Here is a 16,712-nt window from a genome sequence, read left to right on the forward strand (position 1 = left end):
TAATTATAATAAATGTGTATGCTTATTTTGTAGTGTTCATTTATTAAGATAAGCTTGGTTGTATTTTTGCAGTTTTATAAAAGAAATGGAGAACCATTTTTTTTATAGCCATTCATTTCGATGGTGTTATTTTAGAAACAACTGTTGGTTGTATTTTTGAAACTCGCCAGAAAATAGGAATGAGGTTTGATAGGAATGTGTCTATCGGTGATATGAAAGAGAAGGTCAATGTAAAAATTTCACGACGTTGTGGAAGGAGGATGATGAAACTATTCTACAAATTTTTGGTTTCATCATCAAATTTACCAAGATGGAAATTTTAGAAAATGAAGACGTTGAGACAATGGTCCTACTATATTGCCTGCCAGGGGTTGAACATTGAACTGATTCAGTTGTTTGCTAAGTTAGCCGACGCGGAGCCCGTTGAAAATGTAACTTTGTTAAGTCAACAATATGAAGTTAATGACCTGTATACAGAGTTTCCTAGAGCATCCATCGATAGGAGGTCGTTTTTGTGCAGTTTTGACATCGATCTCAACGTTGGATGTTCATATCAATATAGTGGTGGAGCCACATCGACATGAGCCCAAAATCCAAACCCTGTTGCATTATAGATACAACCAATCATTATTGAAAATGATGCGCATGGTGAAGATTGATTCGATAATAATGATTGTTTTGATTATGAAAGTGATGATTTTAGTGACCCCGATTTAGACTATGTCTCTTTGGTCAGAAACCTGAGTCATGGCATCATCATACGCAATGATCTCAAGGCCCATATGTAGATTGTCAATCTTGTTACGACGCATGCTTCCAATCCTGAGTACCTAGGCATAATATCTACTCACTTGATGTTAGTAGATCTTGAATCGGAAGAGTTGTTCGTGGGTCAGAGATTCACGAGCAAACACGAGTGTCTTGGTGCCCTCAAGTGTTATAGTATGAAGGTGTCTGTCAACTATAGAGTAGCTGACTCGAAACTGACAATCGATGTTAGTGAGTGTTGGAAGTTGGCAAAAGGTTACAAGTGGTGGGTACGAGTTGTATTTTTCTAGAAGTCCTAACAATGGGATATACAAAAATATGTTGGGTCGCATATATGCATTTCTGCACGTATGACATAGGACCACTGCAAGCTTGATTCAAAAACCATCTACAAACTGCATCTTGTCAATGGTTAAATACATACCCATAATTCCTGTATCGGTGCTGATTGCCAAAATGCAAGAACAGTTCCAGTATCGAGTTTCATATCGAAAGGCATGGATGGCTAAATAGATTATCATAGATCAACTGTACAGAGATTGGGACGTGTCGTACAAGGAACTTTAAGGGTGGATAGATGCAATACGGGAGTATATTCCTATGATTTTTGTTGAGTTGTAGGCGTTGCCTTATTACAACAGGGACGACCAACTACATTCGGGGAAAAGAACCTCTGACCAGATAGTTTAGACATTCAGGCCTTTCCCCACTGTAAGTCACTTATGCAGGTAGATGGGACCTGGTTGTATGGGAAATATAAACAAATACTCCTCATTGCGGTTGTACAAGATGAGAAATGAAACTTGTTATCGATAGCATTTGTCATTGTTGAGAGAGAGAACATGAAGTTGTAGGAATTTGAGTCTGTGAAACGACACGTAACATGTTGTAACGGTCTAGGGAACGAGCTAGAACCATATCGGTTCAAACAGAGACTTGCTGACTTTCAGGCTTATATGCAAGGTCAAACGCAAACTACATTACATGAGTGGTTTGGCATGAAGTCCTGTCAATGAGCTCAACATTTTGATGACCGTTGGTGATATGTTCATATGACCACCAAATTAGTAGAGGCCGTTACCACAATATTGAGGCATACATGACAACTTCTAATTTCATCTATTTTCTCAGCTACTTTCTACCGGCTGGCAACATTGATGCCGAGAATAGGGCTCAAACAAGTAAATCAAATGACTATGGGGTACGTGTATGTTGAGGTAGTTAAGAAGGAAATGGAGGTCAATGGCTGGAGAGTGAGGACCATGAGCGTTCAATTATATTCTCGACATTTTGAAAATTTTTGGGTGATAGAGACTATCTGTTGCTGATCGGGTATCCCGCCTAGGTCATGCAAAGTTGATCTCTTAAATAGGCGGTGCGACTGTGGGAAATTTCAGACACTTCATTACCTGTGTGTGCATGTCATTGTAGGATGTACTGATGCCTTCATCAATGTTGAACAATATACCGATGAGGTGTACACATTGGAATGCACTTTATGTATGTGGGGAAACGAGTTCCCAACAATGCTGGGTGTGTCGACATGGGAAGTTCTTCCACCAAATTTCGAGTTGGTCCATACTGCAGTCCGTATAGGAAGCCTAAAGGTCGCCTGCACGTCACTCCAATAAGAAATGACATAGACATGAGGGAAAGGGTTGACACTATACATTATGGCATGTGTAGATCAACAAGTCATAATCAAAGAAAATACCCACATCGAAACTACCACCCAAGACAACCGTCTCGATTGAGTGGAATGTGAATTTATGTATCCCATTTTGTATTGAATTTCCATTTTTGTATTAACTTCAATTATTTATATATATTTGCATGAACTTGATTGTCACGTATATGTAAAAATATATCAAACATTTCATTAACATGAGACAAACTTTATAGTGAAATAAAATTACAAACTTTAAATAAATTAATCATTACAATAATCCAAATTATTTGAACATTACAATAGGCTAAATATGTCAAACATCATTGGTGAGTTCGGTTGCTGATAGGAAAAACTGCAACTGCCCATCTCCAGATGTATTGTATAACTCGAGTACTTCGGAGCAAAATTGTAACCCCCCAACTCTGCATAATAGAGACTACAGGTCGAGTGTGTGTATGACAATGAAGGTGCCGGATCGGGCTCCGGTGGGGAAAGAGGAGATTGTTATGAGGTTGTCTTTGTAGGGGACTTTGTCGATGCATATGTAGAGGGACTACCATCAATTTGCCACCATATAAGTAGGGCAGCCCATTCCATATGTACCACTGCATGTAGTCCCTTGAGGGAGTGAATGTAACACCCCTAACCTGTATCTATCACTGAAATAGGGTTTCGAAACATTACCGAGTAATCGTAATCTAATCATTCATTCCAAATATTTCAAAAATAATAAAATGATTTATCATTAACATGCATAGAGTCCCTTATTAAGCCATTGAGAGTTTGTAAACACTTTAGAAACGATTTGAGACTAAATCAGGAACATTTGAAAATTTTTGGAAAAAGTTAGAAATTTTTAACCGCAGGGTTCACACGGCCAAGTCACACGCCTGTGTGTTTGGCCATGTGGGCATTCAAAGTAGGGACACATGGCCGTGTCCCAGCCCGTGTCTATGCTCGTGTTACTCTCTGACTTGGGTCACACGGCCAAGCCACACAATCGTGTGCCAGGCCATGTACCATTTGAAATGGCCTCGCATGCCCGTGTGCTAGCTGTGTGTCTCACATGGCCAATTCACACACCTGTTTGTCTGGCCGTGTGGACCTAAAATGTGCCTTAAACAACAAATTTACCAATTCCTACATGCTTGAGCATTAAACAACTCAAAAACCATTCGTTTAACTTATTCAAAACACGATCAAACACATTTAAAACATGCTAAAACAATCATCCTAGGTGCCTAACCAATATACCCTCATTGATACCACATTTATTTCACCAAAACATATCATCAATGCATCATTCAAATTAAAATTATAAACATGCCAAATCCATCAATTTAGCCTAGTTCATATCTACCTAAAACATTAACTTGAATTACATGCACATACCAAGATTTGGTTCAATTTACTATACCATACTATGGCTTCAAACACAAACACATGTTTATATATATACCAAACCACATTACACTTGTAACCTCATTTACACTCCATCCACAAAATAACTATCATTTAGACATCCTAGGTACATGCTGACACAAAAGATAAACATCACCACATTTGAGTTCAGGATCATTGTTGAATGTTGAATCGGTGATCAAAAGTGAAGTCCCTAATCTATGCATGAAAAAACAAAACCATACGTTGAGTAAAACTCAGTGGGATTTTATAACCCGAATATTTAAAGACAAGATATTATAATATGCACAATTAAATTATAAACACATATTAATGTCTAGTATCATGACTATCATATGCTATCATATTTTATTTGTTAACTAATGTCCCAATTCACACAATTGCTATATAAATAGTTATTCATATATCAAACCACATTTATTTGTACAATGGCATTAGCCATTCAATACTCAATTCATGAATACATCATTTCATACCATACTCAATTCTTATCACTTGCTATATAATAGCTTTTCAAAATTTGATCCACATATCATTTAAACAATAAAAAATATCCATTCCATATCCAATTCATAAGTACATAACTCATGTATCTCATTTTCATGTTTCAAATCACTATCCCATTTTCTATTCACATACAATATCATCCAATATCAATCATAGTACTGTTTTATTTAATTACACCTATTAACACGACTCAGACTTGGACGAATACATGGATCCAACCAACATACCAGTTTGGCACCAAGTGCCACATCTGATAAATCTGAAGTAGTAATTGCACCCAACGCTATATAATTTGACACCTAGTGTCTCATCGGTTAAACCGAAGTAAATTGGCACCCAATGCCTCATCGAATCGAAGTTGAAGAAATCCCTGAACTCTTCCTATCCTATGGCATGCCATCTATATTCGACTCAACTCGATACAGTTAATAGGGTTTAATTTTATGTTTCAGATATAACCAATATCCAATATTAATTTTTCATATAATCACATATATACACATGAATTAAATTCAATCTATAATAATCAATATCCAACTTTCACATTAACACATATATTCATCTCAATTCAATAATCAATACATTCAATATGTATCTACCAATTCAATCCATTTCAATCAATTATCAAAATGTCAATTACTCACCTCAACACTTACCATATGCATTAAATTTATAACAATTAACAACTAAGTTCGGATTATAGAAATACAAATCGTGAATTCGGAGCTATTCGACGTCGATTTTATCTTTCCCCTTTTTAGTTGAGGATTCCAGTACGATGTTAACTACGGAGTTAAAACAATTAAAATTCATCAATACAATAAAATTTCAATTTCATATTGAATATTGAATATTTAAAATTTAAAATTTCACTCAATATTTGTCTAAATTTCAATTTAGTCCCTAAACCGAGACTAATTTTTGTTCTTCACATTTAATTTTATATTTTCATACAAATTCCAATTTAAACTAAATTTAACTCCTTATTTTCACTTAAACCCCTAAATTTAAATTTTTTTACAATTTAGTCCCTATTACTCAAAATTTACAATTTGTTCTACAAGTTAATCTTTTTTCATTTCTAACTTAAAAATCTATCAATTTATTCCCTAATATTAAAATTATTCAACATTGACAACACTTAAAAACTTAATAATTGCTAAAATTTCAACATGGGTCGGGTAACCCTAGGTACTGGGATTCCAAAAACATAAAAATTATAAGAAAATGGATTAAATTGACTAACCAATTGAACTTTGAAAATTTGGAGCCCTTGGCCGTGGCTTTTTTCTTTCTCCCTTTCTTTCTTTCTCTTTTTCTTTCTTTCTAATTTGTGTCTTTTATTACTTCTTCTTCTTCTTTTTTATACTAACTTTTATTATAATTATATTTTAATTTATTATTATTATATAATATATATACATCTACTTAATTATTAAGATAACATATTTTAACATATTTTTATAACATAGGTATAATTACTACATTGGCCCTTTTAATTTATTTTTAATCTATAATTTAACTTTCACCCTATACACAATTTGGTCTTTATACCTAAGTACTTTTAATTCAAGTAAATTCGCTTAACCAAAACCTAATTAACTACACAACTAGCTTCAGAAAAATTTATAAATATTTACGAGTCATAATTACGGGAACAAAGTCCCAGGAATGCACTTTCTGACACCCTTGACTATCGGGTCGTTACAGTGAAATCAGGCAAACATGATTCCAAATAAGGCCTTCTCTCCAATCGGGCTTTCCACAACACAATATATGATTGATGCTCTAATGCCCAATTCTTTGCACGTTTCCCTTTCTTGTCAATTCCGTGGACATCATCGGGAAAATGTATTGAAACATCCAAAATATGTTGACACCCAAATTGACGAAACACCTAATCCCCTACGTACCACTCAACTATTTGAAAATTGATCACAGGTGCATTAACACAGCACATGAGTGTGTGGGCGCTAGCAGACAAAGGAATGACAAAAGTAATGTCTAGTTCGCTATATGGTATCCACGTGAACTGCACAATTGATAACATGATTATGGTAAGATGATTAGAATACTTATAACAACATAATTAAATTTATAAACTAATTAAATGACATTAATATAATCTTATTTTATGAAAATAAATTACCCCATCCTTGATGTAATACTTAATCACCTGTCGGTATGCAATGAGTGTAACACCTCTAAACTGTCTCTGTCGCCGGATTAAGGATACAAAACATTACCATACAATTTTAAAACCATTAACATCATAGCATTTTAAAACAATTAATCATAGTATAAATCATTCAATGACATGTATTTTGTCCCTAAATCGAGCCTTCGAGGCCCTAAAAATAACTTAAAAGCAATTCTAGACTAATTTGAAACAAAACAAGAAGTTTAAGAAAAAATTGAAAACATTGGAAAATAGGGGTCACACGGCCATGTGATATCACCTTAGGTCGTGTAACATTCGAACAAGGAACACACGGTTATGTCCCAGCTTGTGCCTTTACCAGTGTAACTCACTGAGATGCCTCACACGCCCGTATGCCAAGGCGTGTGCTAGGCCGTGTAACTCTGAGTTGTCACATACGCCCATGTGCTAGGCCGTATAACTCATTGACTTGGAACACTAAAAAATCTTAAATGACACACGATCGTGTGACAGCCTGTGTCCCAGGCCATGTAAACCCAAAATTTACCTAAAATCAAGCCATTTCATAACCAATTCATGCATAACTAATCAATCCATTTGTACACACTTTCAAGGACTTAAGCATCATTCAATTACACATAATAATGCCATTTCAAGCAACCTAGTTCACCTAACCAATATGCCATTCAAAGGCACCACAATAGCATCCAAACATCTTTTACCTAAACATGTCAAAATTGCCATTTTTCCAAGCATAATAGCCTAGTTCAATTAACCACCAAACATATCACAAATGACCATTATCAAGCCATTACAGCCATACCAAAAGAACCTTATATACATACACTTAAAAGTGACCAAAATGACATAATTTGGTAAGGCATTGTAGATCACCAAATCAAAAATAAACTTCAAAGCATAAACATACCACGTCACCATTAACACATTCTCAAAATACCATTACAAAACAACCTACATATGGCATTATTAACCTTGGCCAAAATACACAAAATCTACCAAAATAGCTGCTGGATAGTGTGATATGTCTCCAACGAGCTTCCAGCTGATCGAGCTTTCGATAATCTATAAAACAATGGAAAATAACTATGTAAGGAATGAGTGCTTAGTAAGCTCGTATAAACTTTAAACATAACTTTCCACTTCCAATAATACAATTCATAGATTAAGTATAAACCATTACCAATGCTATTAGCTTAGTAAAAGCCTATACAACATCATCAAATTCACAAGTTAGCATACTTGTTCATGATACATATGAAATCAACCATAAGATATGTAGTTTACCATATATATATATAACATTTAACTCATCAATGTTGCCATAAGATCATGATTCATTCCATTTGCATACTTACCATTTCATTTCCCTTTTCTTACCCGTTGAACCATTTAAAATTACATGGGATACTCTGGAAAGTGCACACATAGTGTGCCTTTACATATAACCATAACCTTTCATTTACATCAATGCTCACACGAGCTGTGAAATATGCCTACTCACATGAGTTGTAGGTCAGAATGTAAGGTACACGATGCTGCTCACATGAGCTGTGGAGAATCCGTAACAAATGCAGGACTTTAGCCATCGGTAGGACATTCAAGACTAGCACTCGAAACATGAAATCCCTAATGACATGTCATTTGTATCCTAAGAATTCTTAAGGTTCAACAGAGAATCATTATCTGTCAATTCATCATGGCATAAATAAATTTATACTCAATTTCATTTATATCACAAAAACACAATAAACATTTAAATTTAGCTAACATTAAAACGACCACAGTTCATATGAACTTACCTTGATAACTAGAGCGAAGAAGTAAAGTCGAACTAATCCGAAGCTTTAGCTTTTCCTCGATTTAGGTCCGAATATGGTTTATCTTGATCTAAATAGATAATTTCAATCAATTAAGTACCTATATAATTCAGTTTAATAAATAATTCATATCTATGCAAAATTACAAATTTGACCTTAATATTTAAACTTTTCACAATTTAGTCTTTAAGCTCGTAACTTGAAATTTAACCATTTTAACCTAAATCCATGTTAACCAATGTTACAAGGGACCTTGAATTAACCCATCAATACCAATATTTCACAACAAAACCTATAGATTTACACCTTTAACAATTTAATCCTTAATTCCAAAATTCATCAAAAATCATTTAACAAAACTTACTTTTTTTATAAAAAAGATAAATAATCCATTAACTAACATCAAAACCTATTCAAAAACATTCATGGTAAGTCCCTCTACCTTTAACAGTTTTGCAAATTAACCCTCGGGCTAGCTAGATTAAGCTAAAATAAACTCAAAAACATAAAAATCATTAAAAACGGGGCTTGAAATCACATACATGCAAGATTAAAGCCTAGCCAAATACTCAAACCCTATTTCAATGGTGATTTTCGGTGGACATATGAAATGACGAAGAAGATGAGCTTAATTTCTCTAGTTATTTTAGCTTTATTTACCAAATTACTATTTTAACCTTATTACTAATTAAAAATTACATTAATATCTTGCCCATGCATATCCGATAGAATTAATTATGGTATAATTACCATATAAATCCATTAGTTTTTCTTTCCATGGCCATTTAGCCCTTTTAACTAATAGATACTCACTTTTACACCTTTTACGATTTAGTCATTTTCACTTAATTAACCATGTAAACATCAAAATTTCTTATCAAAATTTTAATACGACCTTAATTATAAAATAATAATTCACTCGTCAAAATTATGGTCCCAAAACTAATGTTTTCGACATCACTAAAAACGGGCTATTACAATGAGTGTTTCCTACTTTCCAATATTCGGACAAGTATACCATATAAAAAATAAACCAAACTCGTAAGAAGATATTTTCATAAATAAAATCTTAATCCAAGTTTCAATTTTTTTTTTACCTATTCACAAGTGGGAACATATTTACTTGGTGATCTACCAGTGCTAGAAATGGCATCCTATATAGCGCCCAAGATTGTAGCAGTATCAGACAACCTCCTATATCTTGTGTTCTGTGCTTTGTCCCCCGAAAAAGCTCACGATATAACATCGCTAGTACTGCTGAACCTAACTGTAGGAACGAGCACCTTGCAAATCAGTTGTTAAGGGCAGGTACATCAAGTGGACTCTATTATTATTAGAATTCGACATAAGTAACTTCCTACAAACTGCAGTATATAAGCCTGAGCGGCGGACATCTTTGCCCTTTCGGTTGCATAATTTGACAATGTTTCAAAATTGGGCTTCAACCACAAAAATTTTAAACCCGTAAATTTAGATGTACCATCAATGGGAGAGCATCCAAGCAAGTCATAGCAGAGCACCGCAAATCGCATCACCTTCCACGGAGAGCCCTAATTGCATTGCGACATCCTCTAATGTGATGGTGCATTCCCCACACAGAAAATGAAATGTCTACGTCTTTAGGCGCCACCGGTCAACTAGTGCCAATATTAAGTCAACCCTCAACTCAAACACATGGATTAATGCCGCTGATCCAAATCCTGTGGCATTTAGGTAGATCATAATCCGTTTGTCCGGCCGGTAGCTCGAACCATGGGCATGTGACCTCAACACATATTACACACCCTAATTATATTAAATTGTAACATTGGTTAAAATCTCACAATTAAATAAAAAAATTATGTGAAATATTAGAACTTTTTTTTTGGCAAATAGATCGTCCTTGTTGTGTGATCGTTTGTAGTAATTAAGAAACCCATTTCGATTTCTACACAAACAATTAAAATTTTAATCATTGACTTAACAAATAAACAATGAAAAAATAACGACAATTACTTTTTCCGAAGCCCATTTTTGTAAAAAAATTCTAATTACTCAAAAAACATATAATGTTCACTTTTATATCTTAAAATAAACAAATTATTATTAAAATAAAAAATATATACTAGTCAAACCAATCTTAACATTACTTTCAATACAAATCTATCTTAATACACAATTCTAATAATTCTACTAAAATAAACATGCACTTTCATAGAAACCTATCTTAATAAACATACACTACAAAAAAAATACAAATATCTAAACTAACACAATTTTAATTATTTTCGAAGTTAACATATTATTACAATAAAAATTTAAAATTTCAACACAATTCTAAACTATTAATAATTATACGATCACAAATTTTTTAATTTTTTGGGACCTTTTCCTATTGGAAGTGAGGGAGGAAATGTCCAAGTGTTTGTAATATAAAAATAAAAAATACTAAATAATTAGTATTAAATAAACTTTTAACACAAATAAATTACTATTAAAAAATAACTAACAACCTCTATAGTAACATTTTCTTCTTGGTTTTCGGTGGGGACCATCAGCTGGTAGTCTTTTTTTTTTTTTTTTTCGTGTGGAAACAATATGTGCGGGGTTGGTCTCTTTTATAATAATGGAAATAATAATATAATAATAATTTTTAAACAAAAAGTAAAAAAAAAATCTAAAATATTCAGACTAATGATCGATGGATCATATTAGTGGTAGGCCGTCAGGCTGGTGCCGTTAGGCCATTAGGCAGCACCGACCTGCCATTGATGTAACTCATCGGTTATGGATCCAAGTTTTAATACTCGAATATTTCAAGCTTTTTTTCAATTTAAAAAACATATTTTATAATAAAAATTCGGGTGTCGCCTGACACTTCGATAGTATCAATAAAAAATATTTTTTAAATTTTATATGTATAAAAATATGATATAGTTTTAAATTTTAGATATTAGTGACATCGATTGCTCAGGCAACACACTAAAAAATATATTTTTTAAAAAATTAAAGAAAACATTATTTGGAATCTAAATTATAAGAAAAAGGTGGAGAGTAATGAGAGCGTGAGTTTCACGAGGACAGAAAAAAGAGTAGGAAAGAATGAAACCCTAAAGTAGACAAGAGCGGAGGTTGATTTTCAGACAAAAACTGTCTTAGAAAGTGGTCTGGCGTTTGCTTAGATTCAGATCCTTCAACTTTGATCAACTAACCAACGACAAACCTTTCATTATTACACACCTCTTTCCATTACTTCTCTGACCAAAACTCCGCCTCTGACACCACCTGCAGCCACCAATGTCCATCGCCGCCTGCCTTCTCACCCCTTCCCCACTTTCCTCTCCTAATTCCCTTACCATCACCCCTAAATTCCCCACCACTTTCCCTCTCCACCTCCACCTCCGCCTTTCCTCCTCCGCCACCTGTCTCCGTCACAGCCGATCTTCCCCTTTCTTAACCTTCTGCGCCGGCGGCGATGGTGGTGATATTAACAGCAATAACAACTCGGGTGGCGGCGGTGGAAACGATGAGAATGGAAAACACAGGGGTGGTGATGACGAGAATGCGGGTGACAAGAACAGGAAAGAGGCGATGATTGTCCTGGCGGAGGCAGGGAGGTCAACGTTGAGTCTGCCGAAGGACTTGGCGGCGGCGATCCAGGCTGGGAGGATCCCCGGGTCGGTCATAGAGAGGTTCTTGGGGCTTGAAAAATCGGGGCTTATGAGATGGTTGATGCAGTTTGGAGGGTTTAAAGAAAGGCTTTTGGCTGATGATCTTTTCTTAGCTAAAGTTGCCATGGAGTGTGGTGTTGGGATCTTCACCAAGGTCCATTTTTCCTCCTTTTTCGTTTTTTTTAATCAATATATACAAATGGCCACTGTAGATTTGTTCTCCCATTCTTACTTAGCATTGGGTTTAAAGGTTTTCTTTTTATTCTTTTTCACTTGATCATTTTTGGTTCACTTATTTTCTTTGAATCTTAGCCCGAATTTCGGGCTACTTTGCCTTTGGAGTTTTAAGTCAACGTTTTATTCTTTCTTTACATGAAACTGCTTAAAGTGCATGATTGTTTTAGGATTAAATGTTCAACAAAACAGCATGTTGATTTTTAGGAAAAGCAATTGAAGCTACAAGAGCTATGTTTATGCATGTTCCAAATTTTGGTCTGATTTACTTTATCATTCCATCTTAACTACTGTTTTTATACTTTTTCATGTTTTCCAGACTGCTGCAGAATATGAACGTCGCAGAGAAAACTTTTTCAAGGAGCTGGAAATCGTTTTTGCTGATGTGGTATGATTCTTCACTTACCTCTTTAAAACCTGCACCTTTTCATTCTTCATTTCTTCTGATTCTGAGTAGCAAGGAGGGCTTATTCGATAAATTTAAACCCAAACAACGCTGGATTTTGATGCCAATTCAAGTCTATTTTATTGATCCTTAGAATTTCTTGATGGTCAAACTACTGTTTTTTATTTGAATTTAGGGGAATAATATGTTACAATCCTTCTAACGCTCTGTATATATATATGTATATATATGTATATATATATATATATTTTTTTTTAAGGATAAGAAGTCAATTGCTTTATAATTGTTAGACTAGGAACACAGCATGGACATGACGGCTATAAAAAGATTTTATATGTTGAATTTGTACTTTTCAATTAAAAAATAACTTGCAAATAGTTTTTCAAAATTCAAAAATTGAACCTCAAAAACACCTATGAGAACCGAATTGTTGATTCCATATTTGGAAGAAAAAAATCATCATTTATCCAAACATGTTCAATTGTGTCCATTCATGTCGGACTTTATCTTGATCATCTTTTGACAGTGTTCAATTTTACTTTTACTTCTTTTAATGTGTCCAACATGTTGGACATTTATCGACATATGGACACTCCACTGATAGAAATGTCATGCTTCATAGTTAGATGAATTCTGGTAGCTGCTTAAAATTGTCTTTGGTAAATGACCTCAGCTAAAGTAGCTCAATATCATGCATCGGCAATTACAAATACAACACATATATAGATTGTAAGCATTTGTAGTTGGATGAACATACTTAATTCACAGCTGTTGCATGATATATAAGTTTTAGTAACAAGAGGAAGTGATAGGTGGGTTTACCACTTATCAATCATGGGAACGAATGCCAGGTGCCGTCTTGTCGACATTGGGCTTTTCCTTTAGGGAATGTTTCAAATGCACTAGATCATCCAACGAAGAGTTTGAATCATAACATATGGTGGTAAAGAAGTCTATAGTTCAAGATTAATGGTTATTACGGAGTTTAATCAAATATATGACTCGTTTATACATGCATGTTCTCCTGGTAATCTAACCAAGCTTTTAATACTAAACCATATCTTTTTGTGGGCTAGCAAGCTCGTCTTCTACTAGGCTGATAAAACAATCATTTGAGACAAACGAGAGATGGAGTTTTGTTTAGTTATCAAGGGGAAAAATAGCAAGATTGAATTAGAGTTTAGATTTTGTCAGAGAAATCTTGAGAATTCGGATGTTGCCAAGTGTAGTATATCAGGTTTTAGCACTTGTTATATCTGTCTACTTTTTGTATTTGAGCTGTAGAATAAATTAACTACAGATATACCTTTGCGAGTGATATTTTTATCTAGAGAAACTAATATTATGAGGAAGCAACGAGGTTTCTTTCAAAAATTTGTATTATTTTTAGCATTATAAATTGTGGCTGCATAATGCATATTAACACTATTATTTTCTATCATTTAAAATGTCCAATGTGTTTTTTTTCTAGGTAATGGCCATAATTGCAGATTTCATGCTTGTGTATCTTCCTGCTCCTACTGTTTCTCTCCGGCCTCCTCTTGCAGTCACTGCTGGAGCTATTTCCAAGTTCTTCTATAGCTGCCCTGATAATGCTTTCCAGGTTTCTTTCTTTTATTCTTGCTGATAAAGTTGCATCAAGACTTTGCATCTATACATATCTTAAAGTTGTTAATTAAAATACAAATGATTCATGGTTGTGATCAAACTTCTTGCCTGCAGGTTGCTCTTCCTGGTACTTCGTATTCACTTTTGCAGAGATTAGGAGCAGTAATGGTATGCAGCACGTTCTCTTTTCATAAACTTTTAAATAACAAGTTACTTGTCCTGAATATTTGAGGTAATAATAAAACCATCTTATTGTGTTTTATGTATGAGCAGCGTAACGGCGCAAAGCTTTTTGCAGTGGGCACCACTTCTTCGCTGGTAAGTTTTTGGCAGCTGTTTCTTTTTTCTTCAACATTTTTTGTTTATATTCTTTCTACTGGGATCTAATATATACGGTCTCTTTTCAACTTTTTGTCAAATTTTGTTATCTTTTCCATTTCAATAAAGAGCATCATTGTTTTTTTTGTGTGCAAAACGAGTATATCTGGATTTGCCGGTATTTTACGGGTTAATTTTGTTGTAGGTTGGGACAGCCATCACAAATGCTTTGATTAATGCTAGGAAGGCCGTTGATAAGACATCGGCAGCTGAAGTTGAAAATGTTCCTATACTATCCACCAGTGTTGCCTATGGTGTATATATGGCAGTTTCGAGCAACCTCAGGTATTTAGATTTCATACTTTTACTGAAAATAGTTCCCAAAGCACTATGGTTCATAGAGTTGCCTAATATTACATAATACCAGGCTCTACATAGTTGAGCTTGATGATGTTTTGAAGTTGGTATTTCCAGATTCATACCCATAAAACAAATATGTTGGGAATGCTAATTCCATTCCATAATGAGAAAATGATCTGAACGTAATTTGGAACATTTTGCTGAGGATTGTGTGTTGTTGAATAGGTACCAAGTGCTGGCTGGTGTAATTGAACAACGGATTCTGGAGCCTTTGTTGCACCAGCACAAGCTTATGTTGAGTGCAATATGCTTTGCCGTTAGAACAGGCAACACATTCTTGGGTTCTCTATTGTAAGACTGAACCCTCAACTATTTTACATGCTACAATACGATGGTCGATTTTCTCATTTTGACGATTTCAAATTTGGTTGGGTATAGGTGGGTGGATTATGCTCGCTTGGTCGGTATTCAGAAGGCTCACGAAGAGGACGCAGCAGCATAGGTTGAGGTTGGAACCAACCAGTTATGGTGGTTTTCCCCATCAAAGGAGGTTTGCTGGAAAAGCTTTGTTGCCTCCCATGCTAGTTTTCATTACAATACAATTTTACTTTTGTTTGACCTGTTCTTATAAAATAAACTCTTTTTGTGCTTTTTTCCCAACATTCTTTCTTGTCTGTGTATCCAGATTTTCTTATAAAGGTTTTCCTTTTGATGATTTTTTCTTCTAATAAAGTTTTATTAAAATTTTTCTTAAAAGATAAAAGTAATTTATAAATGATAAGTTTTGAAATAGTTAGAAGTGATTCTTTTCCATAAATTTAACATGAAAACTGAACATTTAAAATTCAAATACAAATATGTTTTTGAAGCAGAAATATAAATAAAATTAATCTTTGTATCTTAATATGTATAATGATTTAATATATTTTGTATTTGTATATTAAAAGTTATATATTTTGGTACGTAAAGGTAATGGTATTAACTTTTTAGTGTTTGATTCGAGTTTTAGGATTGATTTGATGAAAGTTACTTGCTAATATTATTAGGTTTGAATTTTTCATGATTTTGTTATTAGAATAAACTTAGTGTTAATTGTGAATTTGTTTAATTTTGCTTTTAATTTGTCAAATACAATCCGACGGATGTGATTTTTAGTTCGTGTTTTAGATTTCAGTTAATGAATGTTAATTGCTAATATTATTAGTTGATTATGAATTTTCATTGAATAAATTTTAAAACTTGAATTAAACACTAAAAAATTAATATTGTTATATTTGGGGTACTAATATATACAACATGTAGCACTCCAAATCCGACCCAGACGTTAAGGCCGGATTCGGCATGCCACATCAAAAACGTTAAAAAAAATTTCATTCTAAGTCCAGAAAATCGTACTTGATGTTCAAAAGATTAATTCATTAAGGGTTAAAGTGAATGAAAGTCATGCACCGTAGGAAACCGAAAAGAGGTGGTGAGTCCATCGGATTGCTTAAGTACCAAGCTCCCTTCGATCCAATCCTGACATGCATACTACCACTGCCACACCTTAACGTCATGGATATTTCTAGGAAAACCGATTTGATTAAGTCATTTTTAGGAAAAGTGATTAATTTTGGAAAATACTTTTATTGCGGAAGCTTTGCTTGTTGTCGTGTTATTTTGAAATCAATTGTTGTTTTTGAAAACGCGCCCTAAAGCTATCCAATTTCAACAGTTAAAATAAGTATTACCTATCTTAGTAATACATATTAAAACCATAAAAATAATTAAG

At 34.0% G+C, this 16,712-nt stretch overlaps 1 protein-coding gene across 1 annotated transcript; it reads left to right on the top strand.

Moving 5' to 3' along the window:
- The first annotated feature begins 11,384 nt into the window (after positions 1-11,384).
- On the top strand, positions 11,385-15,601 carry LOC108473933 (protein RETICULATA-RELATED 4, chloroplastic-like). The gene is made up of 8 exons (XM_017775798.2): positions 11,385-12,169; positions 12,569-12,637; positions 14,127-14,258; positions 14,378-14,431; positions 14,537-14,581; positions 14,787-14,926; positions 15,167-15,292; positions 15,380-15,601. Exons 1-8 carry the CDS (start codon positions 11,642-11,644, stop codon positions 15,441-15,443), a joined length of 1,158 nt encoding a protein of 385 aa, XP_017631287.1. The 5' UTR covers positions 11,385-11,641; the 3' UTR covers positions 15,444-15,601.
- The last annotated feature ends 1,111 nt before the right edge of the window (positions 15,602-16,712 follow it).

Source organism: Gossypium arboreum, chromosome 7 (assembly GCF_025698485.1).
Source record: "Gossypium arboreum isolate Shixiya-1 chromosome 7, ASM2569848v2, whole genome shotgun sequence".
Lineage (NCBI taxonomy): Eukaryota > Viridiplantae > Streptophyta > Magnoliopsida > Malvales > Malvaceae > Gossypium > Gossypium arboreum.

Coding starts and splice junctions, on each gene's coding strand:
- LOC108473933 (XM_017775798.2), top strand. CDS start 11,642: ATGTCCATCGCCGCCTGCCTTCTCACCCCTTCCCCACTTTCCTCTCCT. Junction 14,582..14,786: donor TGGGCACCACTTCTTCGCTG/GTAAGTTTTTGG, acceptor ATTTTGTTGTAG/GTTGGGACAGCCATCACAAA. Junction 15,293..15,379: donor ACATTCTTGGGTTCTCTATT/GTAAGACTGAAC, acceptor GGTTGGGTATAG/GTGGGTGGATTATGCTCGCT.